The sequence below is a fragment of the Elephantulus edwardii genome, unplaced genomic scaffold, assembly GCF_000299155.1.
Source record: "Elephantulus edwardii isolate Elephantulus edwardi_28Jun2011 unplaced genomic scaffold, EleEdw1.0 scaffold00019, whole genome shotgun sequence".
Classification (NCBI taxonomy): Eukaryota; Metazoa; Chordata; class Mammalia; order Macroscelidea; family Macroscelididae; genus Elephantulus; species Elephantulus edwardii.
The window spans coordinates 26,408,619-26,436,291 of NW_006399769.1; the positions used below are offsets into that span (position 1 = coordinate 26,408,619).

At 41.8% G+C, this 27,673-nt stretch overlaps 1 protein-coding gene across 4 annotated transcripts in view; it reads right to left on the reverse strand.

Moving 5' to 3' along the window:
• The window catches only part of LTBP1 (latent transforming growth factor beta binding protein 1), a 687,127-nt gene that overhangs the window by 367,180 nt on the left and 292,274 nt on the right, over positions 1-27,673 (reverse strand). For 2 of the 4 annotated variants that reach the window (XM_006882361.1, XM_006882360.1), the window contains exon 1: positions 11,310-11,532. In XM_006882361.1, coding sequence (XP_006882423.1) covers positions 11,310-11,532 — 223 coding nt within the window. Of the gene's footprint in view, positions 1-11,309; positions 11,542-27,673 lie in introns of those variants that run through there. The other 2 variants (XM_006882359.1, XM_006882362.1) reach the window with 2 other exon arrangements.

Here is a 27,673-nt window from a genome sequence, read left to right on the forward strand (position 1 = left end):
GGTCACAAGTCCTGTAGAAACTTCTGAGTTGATAACCTACTCCTGTCACATTAGAGCCCTGGGAATGGATGACTCAGCTGTGTAAGGCTGGGGCTGTATGTGTCTTCATTATAGGGTCACCTCTATCTACAATCTGTTGTTGTTGTTGCTGTTATGTCCTGTTGAGTCACATGTGACTCATAGCGACCCTATGTACAACAGCCCTAAATTTTGCTCTGTCCTGTGCCAATCACACTGTCTCCAACACTCCCATCCCGATTATCCCAGTCACTGAATCAATCCACCTCATAGAGGGCCTTCCCCTCCTACGCTGTCCCTCCACCCTCCCAAGCATGATGTCCCTCTCCAAGGACCGGTCTCTCCTTACCACATGACCAAAGTATGTCAGACGAAGCCTCAGAATCCTTGCCTCCAGGTAGCCACCTTATTTAAACCCTCTCCAGGATGAATCTGTTTGTTTTCTTGGCAGTCCATAGTACCCTCAATACTCTTCTCCAACACCACAGCTCAAAGGCATCAATTCTCCTTCTAACCGCCCTAGTCATTGTCCAACTCTCTGATGCATACCAAGTGATTGCAAAGACCAAAAGAAAAAGTATCAAGCACCTAAAAAAGTGAGGCGCTAGGCTGGACACTGGACAGGTCCCGGTCCCCAAATGTCTAAAATGTAGTGGAAGAAGCAAGTGCAGCAACAAAAAGGGGCTTGAGACTTTGCAGGATGAATGCCACCTGGCTGAGCCTTGAGATGGAAGGGTGAGTGCCCAGCAGACCGGACATGGAAACACATCCTGCAGCGAGAGGAAACAGTGTGAGCTGGGCACAAGGGCAGAGATGGCTGAAATGTCCACCATCAGATGAACGGACAAAGAGAACGTGAGATAGACGGACAAAGAGAACGTGAGATATACATACACACAATGCAATACCTGCTCACTGCAGTCCTGATACATGCTATGAGACCCTTATCTTCTGAGCTTCAAGAATTTCTTCAATAAATAGAGTCTCATTCCCTCTGGGTTTTAGATTTTCTCAAAAACTCTAATTCACTGCTGTCCAATAGGTTCACCCTCAAAGCAACCCTGTATTGGGTTTTCACACATATAAATCATAATGAGACCTTTCTCCCTCAGACCCCAACCACCTTTGTGCTGGTGATGCAACTCACTGCAGACTCAGCCAAACTGTCCTTATTTCAACTAATCCTGGAACCATCCTTATTCCCTCAGAATGCTCCATACCCTACACCTACCTACACGCGCGCGCGCACACACACCTTTCCTCACAAACCTCAGCTAAACAACATTATTTCCCCTACTTGTAAGCAAACTGCACACCAGAATCATATGATCTGGTTTATATCAAAGACTATCAGAGATACAATCTATATTTAAGAAACTATATAGTCCATATTACAATAACCAAGATTTCTGCTACAACAATTCCAGTACTATTTCTTTCTTATCTCTAAGGCACAAGAGTCACTCTGTCCCCTGCTCTGTGAAAGCACTATTTCTGAACATATTATTGATATGATTCATTGATACTGCCCAGATTGAGGAAAATAAGTACACAAGGCATATAAGTTTGGATCAATGTTCCTAATACTAGTCTTTTTTGTATTAAGTTAAAACGGAATAATAGAAATCTCCACAGCTTAAGTGAAATAAAGTAAACAACCAGCCCATTAAATTATAAGGTTTGTGGAGCAGTAGTATCAGATTATAAAGTCTGTGGTATTCCCTCACAGAACTCAACCCGCTCTTCATTCAGGCCTCAGATAGATGTCATCACATCTGAGAGGCTGTCCCTTCTCCAACCTGCATCTTCTACCACAACCTCCATTCTCTATTTCCAATCCTGACATGGTTTTTCTTCAAGGTATTTATCACCACCTGACATTATATCATGTACAGTATTTTTACACCCTTTATGCTAATGTATATCTGATAGCACTGTGTACACACACAGACACACACTCTATTATACTGACGAAGAGCAAGGGCTCTGTCGGTTTGTGCACTGTTACAGGACGAAGGCCTAAACCAATACATGGCACAAAGGAGGCTGCTACCAGTGGCAGTCTTCTGGAGGACTCTATTAACTTGAGCAAAACAAGAACGGAAACACTATTCACGATGACATGTGATCAGTATTAGAAAAGAAGTTACTTTCAATAGACAAAAATAATTAGATGAAGTTTATTTGACATGTTAGGTTTTTTTAGTGTTTTGTGTTTGTCAGGTGCTATCAAATCGACTAGGACTCGCAGCGACCCTCTGAAGAGCTCGGCATCGTGCCCTATACGGCTCCGTCATCACAATCTCCAGCAAGCTTGACCCCACTGCTATACACACTGTGTCAATTCACCTTATTGAAGGTCTACCCCTCCCCTTCTCTTTCCCTTTCCGAGCATGATGTCTTTTTCCAAGAACCAGTCTTTCCTGAAACCATGCCCAAATCATGCAAAATGAATGCAAAATTGTCATCCTTGCAACTCAGGAGCATTTTGGTTGTTTTCCTCCGAGACAGACTTGTTTGTTCTTTTGGGAGACTATAAGGTATTTAGTACTTTTCAATACCGACAATTAATAGGCATTGATTATTTTTCTGTCAGCCTTATGCACTGAGCATCTTCCACGTATATTCAAAGCAACGGAAAAGACCATGGGCTTGGCTAAGGTGCACCTTAGTCTTTAAGCTGGCAATACTGTTCTTTAGTAGCTCTTTCAAGAGGTCCTTCATGGGTAGATTGTCCCAAATACACTGTTTTTAAAATTTTATTTCTTGACTACTGTTATCACAGATGTTGACTGGGTTTCCAAGTAAAATGAAATCGTTGACAACTTCAGTCTTATGGCCATCTATCGTTATGTTGCCTACTGATGTAGCAGTAGGATTTTTGTTTTCTTGAGACATAATCTAAAGTGAAAGCTAGTCTTTGATCTTCTCCCATAAGGTCTTCACTTTGCGCAAGGTGATGTCCTCTGCATAGTGCAGGTTGTTAATGAATCTTCCCCCAATCCTGATGCCACATTCTTCTTCCTATAGTCCAGCTTATTAAATATTCATGTAGTCCAGCTTCTTCAATATTAAATGACCTCAATGAGAAGAAAAGAGGCTCAACACGATGGGTGGATATGGTGACTGTAGCAATGGGCTCAAGCGTGTCTCGGATTGTGGGGATGGCAGAGGATAGGGCAAGGGTTAGATCTGTTGTGCACAGAACTGCTGTGAGTAATAGAGAGGTGTTGGCCTAGTGGATAGAAAGTGATGCTACCAAGCCAAAGGGGGGTGATTTTAATCTAAGGCCCTCGGTCCTGGTATTAATTGGTTTTGGTCAAACATTCCTCTAAGTGGCATAGCACTGGTCTGTCTGTTTGCTATATAGAGGTAACTCATGGTTGCTGTGATGCTAAACTCTGTGACACTGATGTGCCAAACGTGATAATGGTTACCCATGGTGGACAGTGTTTGGTGGAGTTCCCCAATGAAAACAAGTTTGGAAGCAGGAATGGCATTCACTTCCAAAATAGCTTGTCTCCGGAAACTCTATGAACTTAGAGAAATGATGAAAGTTATACAAGTGTTCAGGTCTTTCATTCATAGGGTTGCTAAGGGTCTTCTACGACTCCATGGCACTTAACAACAGCATTGTATTAGCTCATCTTTAAGCAAACATATGATCTTAACAACACATGAATACAACAAATATTTAATAGCTAATCAAAGAGTGACACTTTGGCATTTTCACTGGTTACTGTGATGAATAAACATCAAAGGGTCAAACTATGATAACAGACAAACAATGCAAGATTCAGAATATGGCAGAGTTGCCAGAAAAAAATCTATGTACTTCCCTCCCTAAGCAGTTATGAAGATTTATTTAATGCCTCATTGAGGGAATGTTTTCATACATCCTTAAGAGGAAACTTGTATTATGAGAATATGTCTTTGCCTAATCAAAACAGTGTAGTTAGTATTAAGGGGTTTTGTGAGATTCATTGAGACTTTCCAGAGTAGCGCATCCAACAAATCTCCACTGCTGAAGGCTGTCTTCCATTACTCTTTTTAGTAATATAGCTTCACATATCTTATTTAAGGGAGTGCTGGTAGCATACTCCAGTGGGAGTTAAAGAGTTAACCTGCAGGCAGCACCGGTCCAGTGCTTCCAATCCACCAGCTATTCTCTGAGGGAAATAGAGCAATCCCCCTGCAATTTACAGCCTCAGAACCCAAGGGAGGGTTAGCTAGGCGTCAGTTTCCACCCAACGGTAATGACGAATTACTTTTCTATTCTGAGCTACTCAGAAACTTATTTGTCCTCGTAAACTTGTTTTCTACCTACATAATAAGATAATCATCCCATCACTTGTTTTAAAAAAACAATGATAAACATCAACATCTGCTTTCCAGGGAGTATTGGAAAAGTCTACAAGAATAATGCCCAAATACCTAAAGCTGAAATTCAAGAGGCTCCACAGTCTTACCCCAGTCTACCTTCCCAGACTTGTTGCTGGCCTAGTGGTAAGAAGCTGCGCTGAAATCCCAAAGGTGCTCAGTTTGAATCCACCAGCTGCTCCATGGGGGAAGGACGGGCAGTCTCCTCTCATGCAATTTACTGCCTCTGAAAACCGGCTGGAGGGTCAGCTATGGCTCGGTTCCGACTCAACAGCACACAACAACACTCTTATCTTCATACCTCCTGCATTTAAATCAAACTGAAGAGGACAACTTCTGGTGGTGCAGCAGGTTAAGTACTGGGAAATGTCCTCCTGTTAAAATGTACAGCCTCGGAACTGGAGAGTCCCCATGAGCTGGAATGAACTTGATGGCAGTGGGTTATCATGAAGATGGCACTGGGCCAGGAAACACTGCTTTCTGCTGCACACAAAGTCATCATGAGTCAAAACCAAGTCAAGAGCAACTATTACCTACCAGTCACGTTTCCTACATTTAATGAAACTGCTGTCATTCCCCAGAAATCAGCTATATCTTCTTGCCTCCAGGCCTAGATCTTCTTTGGGACTCAATATTGTTCCCCACACCAACTCCATTATTTCTCTTTCCGCTCCTGCTCGCCCATATTGATTGCTGATACAAACCAACATTCAAGTTCCACCACCACCATCAGTCCACACTCAGGTGTTACACATCCACTCAGCTCTGAGTATAAACCCACGTGCTCAGGAGTTAACTACAGCAAGGGCAACACTCCAGCAATGTTGCATACCATCCTTTTCCTCTGAAAACACCACTCCTGCTAAGAGAGGGGTCTTTCTCCTCTGGAGAAGCCTTTTTCAAGCTTTCTATCTTCTTGTATGGTTAGAGGTATACTTTCCATCTGTTTTTCAAAACATAAGCCCTCAGAAAGCAGATTTAGTATTTTATTTTCTTGTTGGTACTGTTGATACGTGCCATTGAGTTGGTGCTGTTGATAACGTGCCATTGAGTCGCTTGTGACGCATAGCAACCCTATGTACAACAGCCCTGAAATCTGCTCTACCCTGTGCTTTCTATACTGTCTCTGACACATCTACCCTCATTACCCCTGTCACAGTATCAATCCATCTGATCAATGGCCTTCCTCTCTTTCTCTAGCCTTCCACCCTTCCAAGCATGATGTCCCTCTCCAAGGTCTGGTCCCTCCTTGCAATATGCCCAAAGTATGTCAGACAAAGCCTCAGAATCCTGGCCTCCAAGGAACAGCCCAGGATGAACCTGTTTGTTCTCCAAACAGTCCCTGGTATATTCAACACTCTTCTCCAGCACCACAGCTCAAAGGCATCAATTATCTTTCTATCATCTCAAGTCATCGTCCAGCTCGCTGACACATAGCAAGCAATGGCGGAGACTATGGCCTGCATCAGGCACACCTTAGTATTCAGACTGCCATCGTTGCTCTTCAGTACTCTAGAGAGGTCCTTGACAGACAACTCTCACAATGCAATTTGTCTCTTGATTTCTTGACTCCTGGTACCAAGAGTGCTGAATGTGGAGTCAAGCAAACTGAAGCTGTTAAAAATCACTTTTCTTAGAGAATCTAAACCCATGATTACATTCAATCACTTAATATATGGTTATAGAATGTAACATGGAAGATAGAGGCTCTTAGATTCTGGAATATAAAGTAATTGTTAGCCACTAAAGCCTTAGCACCTACACATCTGCAAATTACAGCTGTTGCTGTTGTATGTGTCATCAAGTTAGAACTGACACACAGTGGGTTTTCAGAGCCTGTAAACTGCACAGGAGACTGCCCACCTCTCTCCCATGGAACAGCTGGAAGACTCAAACTGTGTGCCTTTGGGCTGGTAGTACAAATCCTTACCACTAGGCCACCTTTTCTTTTACCCCTGGTATCTACACTTTTATTCCTATATATTCTTATATTTTTAATACTCGTACCACTCTTATCACTAATCTATACTTAATCTCCCACAAAGTATAGAGACCATTTACTTTCCTCAGAGGTAGAAGGCACGAAATGAAATTGAACACACTGCTTAAATTACCAAATAACTTTTTAAAGTAATTATCCAACTGGTGTTAATGGAGCATAAGTTCTTTGTAACTTGTCAGAGGAAGCAGCACTATATAAACTTAATGAGTTGTTTTAGCAATTATGATTGCTCTCCACTGTCTCTACAAATAAGTTATGACAAGTGGCAGTATTACTGTGTTTGAGATATCTTAGCTGCCATAATATGAATTCTTGCATTCTTCTTGTTGGAGGGAACTTAAGATTCTGTAAACAATTTTTAAATCCCAGGAGGTCATCTTCATTAGATCCCTATGAAATGGAAAGAATCTGTTAAAGCAACAATGGCTAACTTTCTGGGCCACCCAATTGTGGGTATGTTCCCATTTTTCTATTTTCAAAAAGTGGAGGAGGCAGGTCTGTGGAGAGAACAGTGAAGGAGAGCTCAGACTGTCACTACAAGTATTGTAAGATTAGAGATCTATCTGCTTTACAGGAAATGCCACTGATTATACAAATCATCACTCACCAAACAGTAGATTCTAGAATCTCAGAAAGTGGTATGTTCTTCATTCGGGCATCACTATTAAAGTCACAGTAGTAAAAGATAATGGTAATCGGTCCCAAAAAGCCAAGAACTCTATGCTTAATGGTCATGAGAAGTCACCTGTCACCTCTATCTGGACTGTGGAGTCACCACAGAAGCCTGAAAGGAAGGAACAACCACAGCCTGAATGCTGGTTATAGAACCCCTTGTGATGTCTATTATTTTCTGTCCTGAATGAGAGAGGAACTGGACCTGTGGAGAAGATAAATGTTCCACAGTCCAGAGCTGGAATGTGATGAAGCTAGATAGGAGCACTGGTCTGCTGGTTTCTGAGGTCCTCTCTTTCTCTTCTTAGAATAACAGCATTCCCACAGAACTGTGGCCCCTGGGGACTCACATCTTGCCCCCACACTTCATGGTCTGACTCTGGGAAGGCAAGTGACCAGATGGCATAGAGATACCCAAGATTTAGTGTCAGCTAATTGACTTTGGAGTAAGGCAAGGTTACCTAACCCTTCCCTGTCCAGATCCCACTGTTCTACATAGATTACTTAATTAAGGGACTTTTACCATGAGGTTGACCTGGCGGCCTAATGGGAACAATCTGTGCTGCAATTCCAAGGCACAAAGTTCAAATCCATCATATGCTCCACAAAAGAAGGATGGCCAACCTCTTCCCATGCAATTAACTGCTTCTGAAATCCTGCTGGGGGGGGTCAATTATGGGTTGGTTCTGACTCGATGTGATGGCACAAAAAACCCAACAAATCAGAACAAGGGTCAGCAAACAATTAACTTGTGAGGCAAAAGCAGCCCTGTTTTTGTAACACAGCTATTTGTCTTCACACAGGTTACGGCTGCTCTCATGTTACTGTGGTGGTTGTTGTTGACTGCTGTCAACCGAGCATGACTCATAGTGATCATATGAATCAAAGGCCTCAAACCTTTCTGTATCTATTGTCATTTCTCCAGGTTCATAGAGTTTCCAGATGCATGAGGTTTAGGAAGTGGATGCCACTCCTGCTTCCAAATATGTCTTAAACTGGGAGCTCTACCGAACACTGTCCACTACAGGCAGCCATTCGGGCATTTGACCTCCAATGGCACAAGGTTCAGCTTCACAGCAAAGGCTGATTACCACAGTACAGCAAACAGACAACAGAGAACTGTACAACCTGGAAGAATATGAGTAATTTAAGCAGGGATTATAGCCCCTATTGTGTCATCAAGTCACCTGTGACTCACAGCAACCATATGTACAAGAGCTCTGAAGCCTGCCCTGTCCTGAGCCAGTCTCACTGATCAGCACACCTACTCCCATTGCCCTAGTTACTGTATCAATCCATTTCATCTGGGATCTTTATCTCCTACACTGTCCCTTCACCGTTCTAAGTATGATTTTCTTCTCCAAGGATCCTCCTGGCCACATGCCAAAAGTATGTGAGACGGGACTTCAAAATCGTAGCCTATAAGGAGAAACCTGATTTCACCCTCTCCAAGACAGACCTATTTGTTTTCCATTGCATGTTCAAAATTCTTCTCCAGCACTACAACTCAAAGGCATCAATTCTTCTATCATCCTTAGTCATTCTCCAGCTCTCTGATGCATAGCAAGACCATGGACTGGATCAGGCGCACCTTAGTCTCTAGACTGACATTCTGGCTTCCCAGTATTCTGGAAAGGTCCCTGACAGCAGACTTGCCCAATATAATTCATCTTTTGATGTGCTGACTGCTGGTGCCAAGAGTGTTGATTGTGGAGCCAAGCAAGCTGTAACTGTTATCAACCTCATTCTCCTCTCCATCCATCATGGTGCTGCCAACTGACCCAGTGGTGAGAATCTTTGTCTTCTTCATAAAGTGAAAAATATTTACTGTCTGCCCACATATAGAAAAAGTTCACCAACTACTGCCTTTAGCACCATGAATATCTGAGTCCCTGAGCAGTACAAACAGTTAATGTACCTGGGTACTAATGAAAAGGCTGGAGGTTCAAGTTCACTCAGAGACACCTTGGAAGAAAGACCTTGAAAGGAAGGGCTGGAGATCTACTTCAAAAGAAACAAGCACAGAAAAATCCTGGGAAGTGTATTCCCACTGTGTCACCATAAGGTCACTAGGAATCGGAGTTGACATGAATGCAACTGGGTTTTGCTCCTTTAAATATCAAAGGGCAAAGAATGGAGCTAACAAATTACTAAATTCCTATGACTTTCTGTTTTGGATTGTTTTAAAATTGTACTGTTTCCCGTATGCACGTATTATTTGTTCAAGGATTTAATAGACACAAATGTATAAACTATATCCAAAGAGAACACTAATTAACTAGACAATCACTTTTCATAGTTAATATAATTTTATGAAAACTAGCAAAGTCCAACAAGAGACTGGATGTCCTTAAAAATTTTAAAAATATATCAGAAAGATTATAATCTATAAATTCTATACAACTGTCATTCTTTACTTATGAAGAACTTACAAAGCTGATCCCTTAAACCATCCAACATTTGAACCCAAACATAAATAGGAGAAGGGAGACAGCTGAGGATATAAATGAAATATTTCTCATTATTTTCAATGTGAAACTATTTGTTACTATGCTCCCTCCCTCATTCTCCTTTTTTAAAAATGTAAAAGTATCTTCAAATTCTTTGGTGAAATAGTGGAGTTCTGGTTTGGGATTCCCCCCCCCCCCCATCATTTTGCTCCATTACCAAGGCCATCAATACCTGCTGGGATCTGCCTTTTCCCTTGTCCACAGTCCTCCAAAACAGTGAGGAAATGATACTGCTTATGAATAAGAGAAAGTCATAGGAATTTAAAAATGAACTGAACCTGAGAGGTGGCCAAATACAATGCCATCTGCTTGATGGCTGAGAAAAAAGCTCAAGTCCAGGAATATTAACTTGTAGGCCCTGTACTTTAACTAGTTAGTGGTGGGAACAGAACCGGAACCCAGTTTCCTGATCATCCGTTCAACACACATCCCATCACAGTCGGCTCCCTGCCCTGCTGAGTATCAAGTGCCATTTGGCACCAGACAGCTGAATTCTTTCAAAAATATGCCCAAGGTACCCCTATCACAGCCAGAAAATTTACAGTACCCTTTTAAACAGCGTCTATGGGCACATGATTTTTCCCCCCTAAGTACAGACAATTGCAAATACTGTCTGGACCCCAGACAGCATAGGAGTCACAGTAACGCAGACAAGCAGTCAGAGAGCTAATGCGGATCCCGAGCTGTCTCTTGTATCGAGTCTTGATGGAAATAAGTTTGAAATATACACCCCCTCTCTTACCCCTAGACACACACTCCCAAGACTAAACAGCAATATTCCATAAAAAGACCAGATCTAGCCAGTGTTATTATCTGTCTGACATTTGGGTTATTCTTGTGAGTAACTCATATATAACGTGGGTGCCTGTGATTATTTGAGTACCACGGCAAACCATAATTGGTCAAAAAATAATAAAAGACATTTTTCCAGTGACAAAAATACTATATTGCATGACAGCATGGCACTGTGACAGCCCTCAGTGGACCGCAATACTTTCTCAACACACAAAAAAGCAAAAGAGAAACAAAAGATGAAAAATCAGCAAGAAGCCCATTTTGCAGTCAGTGGCTACCATAATTCAAATTAAAATTCATTATGAAAGACCTAAAAGTTTTTGAGTGGTGACAGTAATTCTTCCATTAGTATCTCTTCCCCCAAATCCATGCTATATATCAATTTATAATAAAGAGCAGAAACTTGGCAAAAGATGTGAGTCTATATTCCTCTCTGTCAAAAAACACAGGTTTTTTACAATTTCCAGGCAGTGTGATTTTGGGTCTTTTTTTTTTTTTTTAAGGGCCTGACTATTTATAAAGTAAAAACTTTTATTTCATTGTCACCTACCATATTTTAGAAGATGAATTTAATATAATGCAAATTCTACTATCAATGGGTGGGGAGAATGTGAACCTGATCAATTATCAGTCCTGCAGCAGGTTTGACACCTACAACCTGCTTTCTTCACGACTCTCCTCATTTCTACCCAGCTGCAGAGGTGATAAGCAATAGGGATGATATTCTAGTTGCCAAGTCTCTAAGAAGACAGGATCAGGTTTTAAAATGATTCAGAAAGTAACCCAAAAGCTCCCGTGAAAGCAACACATCGGTTCTCAGAGACAGAAAGCCATGCACACGAATAGCAGTGTGGACAGTGGGGCTGTCTAAGGGTTCCGGCCTCTAAGCACTGCTTTCGGTCAGGACAGTGAGGGGCTGGGGAGGAACTCACCCACTCGGAAGTTCGTGGCCGTCAGGGTGTCGGCGGCGTGACCATTCTCACTAATGAGAGTGGTGGTATTCCCCTTCTCACAGCTGTTCTGACAGCTGCCCTTGCTGCAGGTCACTTTACAGATGCTCGGAGTAAAGACCACCTTGATGCGGCCAGTGTGGTTACTCACTAGGAGCGGAGGCAGGGAGAAAAAGAACAACAAACACATCAGCTTAGTATCCATGAACTTGCCTTGGAAGACTTAAAAAAAAAATAAAATAAAAATGTAATTTAAAAAAAGGGGGGGAAGAAAGAAAGAAAAAGAAGAAAGGAGTAAGAAAGGGGAAGAGAGAGCCCACAATCCGACAGGTTAAAGGAAGGAGAAGCCTTGAATGCTCGCTGCTCTGTATCCAGTGGTGTCTCTGAAACAGGAGTAGGAAGCTTAGCAAACAGAACTCTGGGATGCACTCCAAAACCACATTTGAAGTCGAGTCACTGGAGTGGGATTACTAACCACAATGCTGCACTTTATTCACGGGCAGACAAAGAGCAATACCGAGGGCACAACAGATTAAAGAGCCAACCCTGACAGGCAGATGTAATGCAAAGGGCTTGGCCATGAACCTAGCGGTGAATAAACGCTTGTGTCCTCGACTTGCATACTTTCCCTGTTTCTCCACTTATTAAGTCACTATTTGCAGTCCGACCCCTGGAAATGTTTTAAGCATGCGGCATGTCTGAAAACATCTGTCTCAAATCTCCTGGCACTGGGAGCTAAAGTGATCAAATCCTGTGACGCAGCTGCGGGAGCCCATTGCTTTTTTCACAACTTTGGAGCATTCTTTCTCCCTAGGAATTGATGCAATATATATTTTGTTTTACTGTGAACAAGACCCTTCTAAGAAAAACTCAAGCAAGGTCATGTGGCTAAAGGGTTGCCTCTGTTTAAAATACCACCTGGGGCACTAACTGTTGCTATTTTCAGACCACCTTAAGCAGGTATTTCTTTGCCTCACATGGATCTCTCTTAGGAACCAAATGCTATATCTCAACCTCACAGTGGAGGCAGCAGAGTGCAATATAAGGGCACTAGATTCAAGGTCAACCTCTGAGTTCTACTCTTAGCTCAGTCATGAATTTATGACTCTGGACGAGTCATTTTAGCATTTCTCCCAAATATGAAAAGCCTGGAGCTTATGTTTTCTAGCCAGGGCTGAATGTCAATGTCCAGAACAAGAATGATGACAAGTTCTGGCACAGGAGACAAATTTCACTAAACCTGACCCACTGCTGGGGTTTTTTTTGGTAAATAACGTCTTATTGGAATATAGCTACATTCATTCACTGCCTAAGATTCCCCCCACCCAGATAATAATACTTATCTATTTTTGTAAATAAATCTTTATGGGGGGAAGCCACTCTCATTCATGGTTTAGGGTTGGGTTGTTGTGGGTTTGGGTTTGGTTTGTTGTGTTTTTGTTTTGGTTTTGGTTTTTGTTGGTTTTTTGGGGGGGTTTGCTTGGATGATGAAATGTATGTATTTTTTGCAAATAAAGTTTTATTGGAACACAGGGCCCTCATTTATTGCCTAGGGTTGCTTTCTGCCTACAACTGCAGTTAAGAAGTTGCACCAGAGACTTTATGGTCTGCAAAATACTTACTACCTGACCATTTTCAAGTTCACCAATCTCTGGCCCAACTAATGGCTCAGATAAAAGCAATGTCCTAAAATCCTGAGGTTAATAAGCCCAGATGAGTTAAGACGGAAAGCTTCCTTTCAGTACCATTTTAGGCGTCGCCCAAAACCTTTCTACTTCAGCCCGTTCTGCCCTTCACTGCCTGATCACAATCTAAATTCTTAGCTGTTTGGCAAACTGCACTACATAAACTGTTTCAACTTCAGCATCTGTGACAGGTTCCCAGCCAGGTCCTTCCACTTTCTAGGAGCCTAGCCTGAAAAGGAACGTGGTAGCTACAGGTGACGAGAGAGGGTTCATCTCTGAGAAGTTGGCTGGCAGAAAGCAGTGGCCCTCCTGTTGACCACTGTGCTAGCGTGCTAACACAAGTGTCTCATGGGAGGGCAACCTTTCTTCTGTCCCCTCTTCCATCAGAACAGCTGCTTCTCCGTACTGCTGCATTTTCGGGAAACTATTTAAGATGCTCCTAGAGGTCCTCAACAAAACATATTATGGTCAACATCTGATCTTGTGTACAAAGAACTTTAACTGAAGAAGTCATTACAGTTTCAACATGTGAATTGAGACTCAAGGGCTTTCTGATTCAATCAGTTTCTCTTAATTGATTTCTCTTAATCAGTGCTTGAATTCAATGAAGCAAGTAGTCACGTAGCCAATCTGAACACTCTGTTGCTGCTGCTGCTTCTGCGGCTATGTGCCCTTAGTTGATTCTAACTCAAGGGAACCCCTGAGGGACAGAGTAAACATTCTGCACCACGTTGTAAACTTTTATGGAGGCAGACTAACTGCCACATCTTTCTCCTACAGAGAAGCTAACAAGCAAATGGCCTTCAGGCAACCAGCTAAGGACTTAAGCACTGTGCCATCTAGGGGTCCTTCTGAGTAGCTCAAGGGCTAGGGGCTAGGGGGAGCTTCTGTTGGCCTAGAGAGTTGGGTTAGTGCTGCTAACTCTAAGGCTGCACCTCTCTGTTGGTTCAAATTAATCTGCAGCTCCTCAGAAGAAAGATGAGCAATCTCCTTCCACACGACTGTTGTTTACCATCAGGTCTGAACCAACTCATAACTGACCCTCTGGCAGGTTTTCAGAGGCAGTTAATCACACAAAAGGAGACTGCGCATCCTTCTCCCGTGTAGCCCCTGGTGGCCTCGAACCACGTGTCTTTGGGATTGCAGTGCAGCTCCTTGCCACAACGAATGTTGTTGTTGTTGTTGATTGCCTTCGGGTTGAGCATGACTCATAGTGACCCTATGAACAAAAGGCCTGAGGCCCCTCTACAACTATCGACACTTATCAAAGTTCATAGAGTTTCCGGAGAAATGTTACTTAGGAAGCGAATAGCACTCCTGCTTCCAAACAACTAGTGGACTCAAAAACCCAATGAAGAGTCAGTTGTGAACAAGTTCTAACTCAACACCAATGAGCTTCTGAAGAGTAATGGAGGTTATTACCACCAGTTTTTGAGTTGATTATAACCCAACACAAATCTCTGAGTGTCAGACAGAGCTGTGCATCACAGGGTTTACAAAGGCTCATTTTTTAGCATATCACCAAGCCATTCTCCCAGGATACCTCTGCGAGACTACTGTCTTTTCATTTACCAGCCAAGCTTGTTAGCCCTTTAGATCACCCATATCAGTGGCAGGTAGACACTTTCTGTGAAGAGCTAGGCAAATGTTTTCTGCAAAAGATCAGATGGCAAATATTCCAAGCTTGTGTGTGAAAAATATTTCACTGCCATGGCTCAACTATGTGACTGTAGCAAGAAAGAAGCAACAGACAACAGGTGAAGAAGCAAGCATGGCTCTGTTCCATGACTGGTTCAAATAAAGTTTTATTTAAGTAAACGGTTTGCTTTCTTACCTCACTTTAAATGCTTGGGCAACATTATAAAAATTATCAGAATGTCTACCTTAGTTCCCCAATAACTATAAAACAAGCAGCCATCCTCTCTAAGTTTTCAAGTTGCCCTGACACATATCTTGAGGATACTTTGTGTCTGTATGTACAGTACAAGGAGGGAAAAAGGGAGACAACATCTTCCCACTTCAAAAGACTAGAAGCTTCTATTTTGTCTGGCTCTTTGTACAATAACGAAATTGGAAACAGTGTGCCAACTCTGTGGTCCGCTCTGGCATTTACTCGCAGCACCAGCAGCTGCTATGCCGATGCTCCCACAGTCACCTAAATAATGCCCACTTAGGAGAGGACAGATATCCAAAGAGAGCAAGTATTCCATCGTCACTCCCATCTTTCCGCTACATCAGTCACTTGACAAACACTTGAGATTCTCTGGGCTTATTGTTTTTTAAGACATATAATGTTTCATTAAAAAAAATAGCCTGGAATCACCTGGCATTTCAACAGGCAGAGACAATTTCATATGACTTAATTCTGATTTTCACAATGTCCACATCTTCTTGGAAGAAAATATGCATTTTATTTCTTATTGTCCCTTGGGTTTTACAAGCAATCTGCTAGAAAACAATCTCATTTCAAAGAGACACTTGTCTTTTCAGCAGGTCCTCTTTAGCTTTAGTCTTCAACATCAATTCTTTTGAAATGAGAGTGTGAAGACTCACAACTATTTCTGATCTGTCACTCGTCACTCTTGATAGGATCTCAACAAATACTGGATGAATTAGGAAATACACTTCCCCAGACCTGACGCATAGCTGACCACCCGTCCCCCGCATCACCCCTGTAGCTGGTTTTCAGGGACTACATACAGGAGGGACTGCACATCTCCTTCAGAGCAGCTCACAGACTCCAAGTACTGCCTTTGAGTTGGCAGTGCAACTCCTTACCACTAGGCCACCAGAGCTCCCTACATATGTAAGGCAGGATGCAAAAATTTAACCTTTTAAACTACACAGAACTAAGATCTACTGCGCAGTGTTTCACATTAACAAAGAGGGCAGACCACTCACTTTTTATGAGTTTAAAAGAAACTCACTCACAAAATATATACAACTTTTTCCATAGGTCTCTTCTAAAAAAAAACCAAACCTTCCTAGAATAAGTGGCATCCAAGATGGAGCAAACGGTTCTACAAAAAGGTTGGAAGTTCAGGATTACGCAGAAGCACCTTAAAAGAATGACCAAGGAATCTATTTCAGCACATTTATACTCTAATGCACACATGCAGTCACACTGAATTAGAACTGACTCAATAGCAACTGCTTTATTTTCCTTGAATAAGCTGTTAACTACAAGACCTCTGAGTGGTGCCTTATATACCAGTAAATGGGAAATAAATGAAAAGGCTTGGGTGTGTCCATATAAGTTACCACCCCTCCAGAGCTGGGGGAGGAAAGAAAAGTCATTGTTGTAGAATCAGCGCAGTGACACTACATCAGGTCTCCAAGGCTGTAAATCTTTTTTATTTAATTGATATTTTAACAAAATTTTACAGAAAACTTGGGTTTCCATTCATTCATTGTTGCCCATTTTCCTCCCTACCCCTCCCCCAGTTCACTTTTCTCTTTAAAAAGACTCTTTCCTTGCTGTATAATTTCCTCCCTCCTTCCACCCCCAAGTCTACTTTGCTAAGCACCTCTTATTCTGGACTGTTGACATGCAAATAATAGCTAATCATATATTTCTTTTAGACAGTTCTTTCCCTCGTCTGTTTCAATGCAATGCTCATTATTTATTCCCTCTTTTCTTAGTTTTCCCCAACCTCCATGTCAGTTCTGATTTATAACAGTGGCATTATGCAGTATTTGTCCCTTTGTGACTGAGATATTTCACTCAGCATAGTGACCTTCAGGGTCAGCCATTTTCTATAATATTTTATGACTTCTTTGTTTTTCAGTACTGTGTAGTATTCCACTGTGTGAATATACCACAGCTTGTTTATCATTTGTTGATGGGCATTTGAGTTGCTTCCATCTCTTTGCTATTGTGAACAATGCAGCAATAAACATGGTACGCAAATATCTGTTTTGGTAACAGTTCTGGTTTCTTTGGGGTATACTCCCAGTAGTGCAATTGCTGGGTCAAATGATACATCTATTTCCAACTTTTTTAGAAAGGACCATACTGCCTTCCAGAGTGGTTGCGCCATTTAACACCCCCACCAACAGTGAATAAGGATTCCAATTTCTCCTTACTTTGCCAGAATTTGTCGTTTGCTGCTCTGTTGAACTTTCCTATTGTTACTGTGGTGAGATGACATTTTATAGTTCAAAGCTATAAATATTAGTGAGAGGAGATGACCTAATTTTTCTCCAGTGAAGCAGCTGGTGGGCTTGAACCAACAACCTTTTGGTTAACAAACATTAACTGACTACAGTACCAGAGATGGAAAACTCACAAGATAATACAGGCCATTCTAATGCAAGGTTCAGCTTCACCAGGGAGGAATTGAAACTCAGAAAGATTACAGGTCATGCTTACAATCCAATCTGTGATTAAACAGGGACCCAAAAAATACCTCAAGGGGCAAAATAAAAAAACACCTTGGGAACCCAAAAAATACCTCAGGCTGAATAAGAATTACAGGTCTAAGAAATGAAAATTAGGCTAGACAAGAATTAATGGAGAAACTGTGACACAGCTTTCATACTTGGTGCTCTGGGTGAGAAGGGGGGAGGGGGGTTGGGGGATGTAATTTTAAAACCTTTGTAGGTAAATCAGCTCCAGAAATCTTAAACAAGCACTTTAAAGCTTTGAGTTTTAGAGGCTTGGCTAGAAACTTAAATTGCCTGGAGACATGTAGCACCTCCATTGGGCCTCCTAGTCAGTCCGTCAAGACACTCAAGAGTCAACATCCTGTCTGGAGCTTCTGCCAGACCCTGTGCGAATTTATACCTCCGTGAAGAGGCGCTGGCACACGCTGTAAAACAAACCACAGACATTCAGCGTGAATGGCAAATGGGATGGAAGTGAAGCTGATACCTTCCCAAGATAAAAATGCTTTCACTTCTGCTTCCCAAACGTTAGTAATGCAGAAAAATGCAAAATTGTGAAAATCATTCTTGACAAATTGGACTTTAGGCTAGAAAAAGCACACAGCTGCCATCTTTCAGTCATTAGACTAGGATGTGACCAAAAGGAAAGCCAGCCAAAAAAATAAACATAACGAGTTCAAGACTCACATCAGATGTCGTGAACAAATACAGGCCCTCAACACTCATCCAGATGCTGCGACAGCACATTCCCGGGCATCCAACTTCAACAGCAGGGACTAGAGAGCAAAGGCTGGGTCCTCCCACCAAGGAGGGAGAGAAGGGACCTCTCTGCGGTTTAAAGCCATGAACTGAGCCTGCAGAGAGAGACTGGGGCCAAGCAGTGCACAGTCCTGGGTACGCTATTCTGAGCATAAGGGCAGAGCTCATTCTCCCACTTGCAGCCCGCTGCTTGCCTGAAGGCCAAGAATTCTTTGAAGGACAAACTATGAATGTATTAAACGATGCTTAAATATGCCTTCATTGTTTGGTTTTTTAGACTTGCTGAACTTCTCCTGGACTATTAAAATAATGTCCATAAGGTGCTCACTGTGTTACCCAAAAAATCTGCTGGTTAGGATCAATTACAGCAACCCTAAATGACAACTCACAGCGACCTCCAGGACAGAGCAGAACTGACCACAGAGCTTCCAAGGCTATAAATATTTGCAGGAGCAAAGTGTCTCATCCTTTTCCTGTGAAGCTGCTGGTAAGGTTGAAACGTCAACCTTCTGATTAGTGGACAAGTGCTGTAAACCACTACTCCCTGGAGAAGGGTGCTCGGTAAATAGAAATTATTATCAAATCTATTCAACAACACAAAACAACAATTACTTTATCAAGTTTCCAAGCCAAAGAGCCCTTCCAGAGGGAAACGTAGGTGAGCTCTCTAGTTCTGATGAGTGGACGTTCTTGGGCTCTTGGATAAGAATCTACAATGGCGGCCCAGAGCTATCTCAAGTTTTTCCGGTCAGGGTAGCAAGATGGGAGTGGGGGAGGGTAGAAAGGGGGGAAGACAAACAGTAGCTAGACAGATGATATAAATCTATCTGATGAACATTCCTGCCTTTCAAATCACCCTGAGAAATGTGCACTGAAGGAAACTATATGCCTGCTCCTCTGTTTCAGCAAGCAGGGTTGTGTCATCTGCATAAGGCAGATTGTTGATGAATCTTCCACCAATCCTGATGCCACATTCCTCCTCACACAGCTCAGCCTCCCAGATAATCTCTTCTGCATACAGATTGAAAAGGTATGGAGATAGGGTGCATCCCTGGTGTACATCCTTTCCAATTTTGAACCACGCAGTGTTTCTTGTTCTGTCCAGACAACTGCCTCGCAGCCTTCAATATGGATTGAAGCTCAATATAAAAAAAAAATTCTCACCACTAGGCCTACTGGCAGCATCATGATGGATGGTGAAGAGATTAAGAATTTTATCAGCTTTAACTTGCTTGGCTCCATAATAAAAAACCAGCAGCTAGAACATGAAAAGATGTATTGCATTGAGAAAGTCTGCTGCCAAGAGACCTCTCTGAAGTACTGAAGAGCAATCATGTCAGTCTTGAGACTAAAGTATGCCTGATACAGGCCATGGTCTTTGCAATTACTTGCTATGTATCAGAGAGATGGACAATGATTAGGGATAAAGAAGAACTGATGCCTTTGAGCTGTGATGTTGGAGAAGAGCACTGAATATACCATGGACTGCTAGGAGAACAAATAGGTCCGTCCTAGAGAGTGTTAAACCAGGCTGCTCCTTGGGGGCAAGGATTCTGAAGCTTCATCTGACATACTTTGGACATGCTGCAAGGAGAGACCGGTCCTTGGAGAGGGACATCATGCTTGAGAGGGTGGAGGGACAGTGCAGGAGATGAAGACCCTCTATAAGGTGGATTGATTCAGTGAAGGGGTAATGGGGGAAGATTGGCACAGGATAAAGCAGGGTTTATGGCTGTGGTACATAAGGTCACTATGAGTCACAGGCAATTCTATGGCATATAACAACAAAAACATATGCCAGCTATTCATCTCTTTCTCATATAACAGAAAACCCATTTCCTTCTATTTACACATTTTTAAGGAGAATGGGTCTTATTCCCCTATCCCCCCGAGAATCCCTTCAATGCAGCTTCTATTTCCTCCTTCATTACCATTGGCTCCTGTTCATATGGTACTTCTTAGAATTTTTCCATGTCAATCAATTATTTCTGGTACAATCATTCTGCATATTCCCTCCATCTTTTGCTGCTTTCTGAGTCATTCAATATATTGCCCATAACATCTTTCAATACAGTTACACAAGGCCTAAATTTGTTTTTCAGTTCTTTCAGCTTGAGAAATAGAGTTCTTCCATTTTCACTTTCCAATCCCAGTTCTCTGCACATTCCATTATAATACTTTGCTTTGTCCTCCCAGACTGTCCTTTGAAATAGTCTGTTCAGCTATTTTACTTCAACACATTTTCTTTTAGATTTGGCTTCTCAACACTAGAGTCTCTTCTGATATTCATTTTGATTTTTTCTTTCTGCTCTATTTTTGTAATGACCTTTTGCTTTCTTCATGGATAATATCCCTGATATCATTCCACAACTCATCTGGTCTTCTATCATTAGTGTTCAATGCCTCAAATCTATTCTTAAGACGATCATGAAATTCAGATGGAATTGATTCAAGATCATATATTGGTTCCTGTAGATTTATTTTTATTTTCTTCAGCTTCAATTTGAACTTACATATGAGTAACTGATTATCTAACCCACAGTCTACCCCTATGGAGAAGGACTTGAAGCCCTTGTTGCAGAAGATCAAGGAATGAAGCATTCCGGATGGATTGTGTCTCAATATCAAGAAAATAAAGGTTCTTACCACTGGTTCAATAGGCAGTGATGGATGGAGAGGAAATAAAAACGATCAACAGTTTCATTTAGTTTGGATCCACAATTAACACACTTGGTACTAGCAGTCAGGAATAAAGGAGACACATTGCACTTAGAAAATCTGCACTTAGGTATCTCTCCAAATTAATGAGGAGTAGCGATGTCAGTTTGAGGACTAAGGTGAGTTTGAATTCAGGCCATTGTCTTTCTGATTGCTAGCTATAATTTGAGACCTGGACAATGAATAAGAATAACAGAAAAACAATTGCTGCTTTTGAACTGTGGTGTTGGAGAAGAGCACTGAATATTCCATAGATGGCCAAAAAAACAAACAGATATGTCTTAGAGAGGGTACAGCCTGAAGTGCTCTTGGGAGGCAAGAAGATGATGCTTCACCTCACATAATTTGGACATGTTGCTAGGAGGTGGTCCTCCTTGGAGAAGGACATGATGAGAGGAAGAGCGCAGGGTTGGAGAGGGAGAGGAAGACCCTCAACCACGTGGACTGATATGGTGCAATGGGCTGTCCTATGTTAGGAAGTGTGAGAATGATGCAAGAGAGAACAGGGTCCAAATCTTTTGTTCATGACTCATGCTCTACTCAACAGCACCTACCAACAACAAGGAGAACGGTGCAGAGAGAGAGAAAATCAAAGTGTTCAAGACCAAAATTAATTTCTGGATATATCCTGGGTTATCCTGTTTATTGTTAATCCTCATAAAAAAAAATAGGGTTTCCAAACAATTATTTAGCTTAATTAGCAGAGAACGTCTGCCTTGTGCATTATGCTCCTGTAAAGAGCTATATAATTAAATTAACAATCACAAGTAGAAAGCTTCTAGGCAAGATGCTTTTAGGGGCAGGAAACTGATGTTAATGAGAAGGAACAACATAGAGGAGGAGCAGGATGAGAATGGTTGTAACTCAGATAATATAATTTATGTTACTGAATTGTAGACACACAAAAGAATTGCTAAAACTGCTTTAACAACAACAAAATTTGTTACTTTTCAACTACCACCAAAAGAACTGCTTTGGAAGTAAGCTTCAAATATACAGTATTTGAAAATGTAAACACAGAGGGCAAAACATCTATTGGAGCAAAAATGCAGTTGAACACACATGCTCAAGGACCTACTGATTGTTTCACTGAGAAAGCAGAAGCTTTGTGACAAACGCACTATCTGTAACTGGCGTGCCTTCTTCCTGCTGAAGAATGTAGGCCTATCTAAGTGGCCCATGCTCCACTGAAGCGTGGGATCCCTTCCTCCCTTGCCCAAAGACATCCTCTCTATCTCTCTATCTTTCCCCTTACTGTGAGCACACACATACACACACACTGCCCTATCTCCTGTTTTTAAAGGCTGTTCTCTCCTTACCACACCAGGCACTCTGCCTGTTTCTCCCTTTGGCAAATAATGTCCTACTTTTTTTGTTCTCCATAGAGCAAAACTTCTCAGAAGGCCTGTCCATATGGCTTTCCCCACTGTGTCTCCTCCCATTCTCTCTCTTCCAGACCAGCTCCCACTGGGCTTATGATGCCACCAGAGCTGCCTCTATGAGGCCTAATCCACTGGAAATTTTCTTGATTCATCCTGATTCAACCTTTCAGTACATTTAACACATTAGATCGCATTTGGCTTAGGGGAGACACTTTCTTCACTTGGCTTCCAGGTCATCCTCCTATCTTGTGGCTGTCATCTACCCCCCTGGCCATTCCTTCTCATGATCTGACCCATGACAAAGCCCAGAGCTCAGTCTCAGTGGCAATCCTAGTCTGACCTACCACTCTGTATATGTGGGGGATGTGTTTGTATGCACCTGTATCTGCTTTGGAAATTTTGCTAAGTAGATGTTTAACGATTAACAGGCATCTCCAACAAATTGTATGTAAAATTAACCTTTGATTCTTCCCTGTGCCTAAACCTGTCCATCCCCAATGCCAAGTCTTCCCTCATCTTACAACACTAAATCATGTTTGCTCTTTTTTCAGAAGGTAACAACTTCTCACCACTCCACTTCAAACATTCTGGTGAAATCCAGTATCCTCTTTTGTTGAGATTAATTGAACTGCCTGCCTCTGTCATCCAGGCCCTCCTCGACTCTGTTCTCCACACAGAACTCAGTGTCCTGCTCAGATCACTTCAATCACAGATTCAATGGTCTTCCAGCTCAGAGTGCAATTCAAAGCTCTGATAATTAGGTAGTACTTGGGAAGGACTGGAGAGCATTATAGTAATATAACTCAGTCTCATAAAGACAAATACTGTATCAGACCATTATTATAAAGTGAGTATGGGACCCAAGGTAGGGAGGGGGGAGCAGATAAGCGAGGGAGTGGAGGTACTTAACCATAGGGTCATACAATTTGATGGGTGAAAAGAGGGGTGAGTAAAGGAAAGGGGAAAGAGCCAGTATGAAAAAAAACAATGTATATGAACTTTGTAAGTATATCAGTATAAAATCAAAACAAAAATAAACAAAAAAACAACAAACCCCAAAGCCCTGACAACAGCCCGGCAAGCTCTCATAAATGGGCCCTGGGTCCTCCCGGACCTCACCTTCTGCTCTGCTCTCTGGTCCACTCACTTTGGCTTCCATGCTGTTCCTTAAATATGGCGCATTCTCCTGATTTATAGCAAAAATACTGAATACACCACAGACTGTCAGAAAAATAAACAAATACACTGGAAAAAATACAGCCCCAATGCTCCTGAAAGCAAGGACGGTCACATTTTTTCTCACATACTTTGGATGTATTACCTGGTGGGTTACTGAGAAGTCATCACACTACCAACTCAAAAAGAGAAGCTATTTGAATCCACCAGTTGTTCTGCAGGAGAAAGACTAGTAATCTCCTCCTGTCCAATTTCACTGCCTCTGGAAACCTACGGAAGGTCAGCTATGGAATGGTTCTGACTCAACGCAACCTAACAAGAAATTTGGCAAAGGACATCATGCTTGGAAAACTCAACACATTAATGTCAAGTCAGAACTGCCTCAAAGCTGACCCTCTACTGGCTTTGAGTCTGTAAATCACATGGGAGAAGATTGTCCATCTTTTCACAAAGAGCCCCTTGTATATTCAAACTGCCAGACAGGCACCAGCTTTGGGCTGCCTCCGAACAACCTCTGGTGCTTAGAGTTCCATGACTAGAGCCCCCAACACCTTACTAAGAGAACTAAACATCAAAAATATATTCTTAATCATCATACTTGGAAAGGTGGAGTGTCCGCAAAAGAGGGGAAGACCCTCAACAAGATGGACTGACACGGTGACTGTAGCAATGCACTCAACTGTGCCAGAGATGACAGGACAGGACAGGGTTCACATCTGTTGTTCAAAGGGTTGCAAGTCATAGTCGACCTGTACTTAACAACAGTGAGTTACTGACAGTAGTACTTAAGAACTATATTATAAAAAATTTTAACCTCAAAACTTACTATACATTGTAATATTTTCACTTTTAAAAGCTTCAGATTAAGGGAAGGTATAACCATGAAATCTTTACAAACCACATTTTCCTCCAAAGCATCAAAATATAACTCAAAATTGGCAAATAATATCAAAAAGTTAATAAATTTTAATAAAACATACCAAGGAAAAGAACTATCAGGAAATAGCAGCTTTTTAAAGGAAAAAAAAAGTTTGTTCCCAAAATTTCAGAACAAATTATTCAAACTATCAGAATGACACATGACAGAAACTTCCTCTCATTTCATAGCTAAATTCTATATAATGCATAACTCTCTAATTGTATACATTTCTGTTTGACTAAGTTGCTATTTCTTTGTTGGACAAAAATGACTAACCAATAAACTACTACTAGATACAGAAACACTGATTTAATTTGCCTCTAAATTATACAATCCACAAACAAATAGGTATTCATTTTGGTTCTTGGATCTGAGTAGCTACAAGGCTAGCAACACAGATGACAGATTTCCTTTTGGATTTCTTATTTCAGGAAACTTAATTGCCTACTGTCACTAAGTCAATTCTGACTCAGACACAATTCTGTCTCAGTGGGACAGACTGTTGTTGTGTATGATCAAGTCAGAACTGACCCAAAGCGGACCCTCAGTCGAATTTTCAGAAGCAGTTAATCACATGGGATGAGACTGCCTATCCTTTTCTGTAGACTAGGTGGTAGCCTCAAACCTTGTGCCTTTGGGATTGCAGCACAGCTTCTTACCACTTGGCAACTGAACCTCCCATGAATAGATTAGAACCATCTCAATAATGTGCAGGAATGTAAGTCTTTACAAAAGCAATTTGTCTCATCATTGCCACAGACCAGATGAAGGATTCAAACCTCTGACTTGTGCATTAGCAGTCTAATGCTTAAACCACTGTGACACAGGGCTCCTTATTTTAGGAGTCAGGTGTAATTTCCTGTTTCACATATTTAATCTTTATTCACCCTGACGCATCATCTTTATGCATTTATTTCATACTCTCCATCCAGCTCTACCAGCCAGACCCTCCCTGCCCCCTCTCCACTTAGCATGAAGAGCTCCTTAAGATTTGGGGATTGTTTTCAACTTTCCTTTCTTACCCTTCACTGTTTTCTCCATTAACTATTAGGAATATGATCACTCTAAAAGGAACTGTAATAGAAGTGCCTGGAGAGATTGAGCAAAAAAACATGGAATAAAAGGAAAACGCTAGAAATGGTGAGGGGCTTATCGGTCCAATCGAGACTGATGGGAATCTCTGAAATTATAGTCTTTAGTTGTGCTTCAAACAGAGGAAAGAAAGCTCAGCCCTGTGGCTCAAGTTCTAGTCAGACAACAGAGAGTAGCACCCCAGTCACTCCTTAGAGTAATCAATCACCTAAAATCAAAAGGGAAGCAACTGCTCAGGGATAAACCATAAAAGGCAGGAAGGTACAAGAATGAAGAATGAATGGAAATTAAAATCACAGGGAGAAAGTGAAAGCGTATGGTTACATGGCGGGTAATGAACTTTATGTCTCAAACCAAAAGGTATATATACAATTGAAAGGAAAAAATCTGTTTGTTTTATAATTATTCATCACTTTCATCGCAGTAAAAAGAAAAATCAATACTGAACTTAAGTACTGCTGCCTAAAAATCCTATTTGTACCCCTGGAATGAAATCAGTATTTTGGAAAGTCTATTTTATAGCCAAAAGACTAGCTTCTTCACTAAAAAGTACTTTGCTCACCAAGTAGGATCGAAATCCATGTTTGGGGAGAGAAAACTACAATTGATAGCAACAAAAAAGGAACTAACAAAGCAAACATCGGCTTTACAATATTTCCTTTTTCTGACCTTCTCTTATAAATTATTTTTCTTTAACATCTGGAGAAAAGTGTTGAATATACCATGGAATGCTAGGAGATCAAACAGGCTCATCCTGGAGAGGGTAAAACCAGGCTGCTCCTTGGAGGCAAGAATTTTGAAGCTTCGTCTGACATACCTTGGGCATGCTGCTAGGAGGGACCAGTCCTTGGAGAGGGATGTCGTGCTTGAGAGGGTGAATGGACAGCGAAGGAGAGGAAGACCCTTGATGAGATGGATCGATTCAGTGATTGGGGTAGTAGAGGTAGGTGTGTCAGAAACAGTGAAGTTGGCACAGGATAGAGCAAATGACTCAAAAGCACCTAGTAACAACAACAACAACAACAATAATAATAAAAGAGATTGTTCAAATCTATTCCTTCCATTTATAGATGAGGAAGTAGCTCCCAGAAAGGGTCAGAGCAGGCTCTGAACTATAGTCCAGGGTAAGCAGTAGCCAGAGACAGTGACAGGACACACAGCTCAGGCCAGGGCTCCTGCCACCCACCCAGGGCTGTCCTCAAACATTTCCTTCAACATGACTTGAAAAGCTTGCCTGTCTAGAACTTATGCTCTTCTGCTCTTCTAGCTGTGAATACCAGAGAACCTAGGCAAACACAGTAGTATTCGAAATGCTGAAAAAAAGAAACACTTTTCTCCATGTTCAAAACATGGAAAGATGTAAGAAAAAAAGAGCAGGAACTCCGTGTATCCATTTTTTATTATTTTTTTTATTCTGAACGGCAAAAATAATCCACAGCCTGGATCTTGAAGTTTGGCAACTATGGAAATCATACTGGGGAGGGGTTTCATGAGTTTGCTAGGTAATTCTCTCTCCGTGATGGTTCAAGTTGTTACAGTTTCCAAGACTCTAGCTCCCCAAAGGTAGGAAAATGCCTTTTAAAAGATGCATTTTTCATATCTAAAAACCTCTATACATTCATCAAAGATGCTGTACCTGACCTTGCAACAACACTGCTTTGCACAACCAGTGGGTTTGAGATGGAGGTGGCTCCGAGGAAAGGGGAAAGAAGGTAGTTCACTGTGACTCCCTGCAGCAGGAGACCCAGGAGCTGGGCAGCCAACACTTACCTGTCACTCACAGCACATCTCTCAGAGCCACTCAGTCTACCCAGCACATGCGGGGCTTCTTGCAGAAACAGAGGGGGGAGATGCTTCACATGACTCGGGATTTCTGTCCCTTAATTTGGGAACAGAACTAGGTTCTATTTATCCCCACATGTGTTGTTTTTCAATGAGGAAGTAAATAGAGGCATTTGCCTTTGGACTATCACTCATCATTTCCATAAATAGCACCTGTTATTTGGATGGTAGCAAGTCTGACTAAAAGGATAGCTATCTATTAGGCTATTTGTCTACAAAAGCAAAAATGTCAAGTTGCATTTACAAGCCTGGATTAAGTGGATGCCATTTCCCATTAAGGCCCCATGGGATCAAAACCAGCTACTACGAAAATCGGTGGTGCTGGTAACCCAGAGGAACGTGGCTCAAATCCACTAGCTGGGAGCTCTGGTGGCCTAGTGGCAAGGA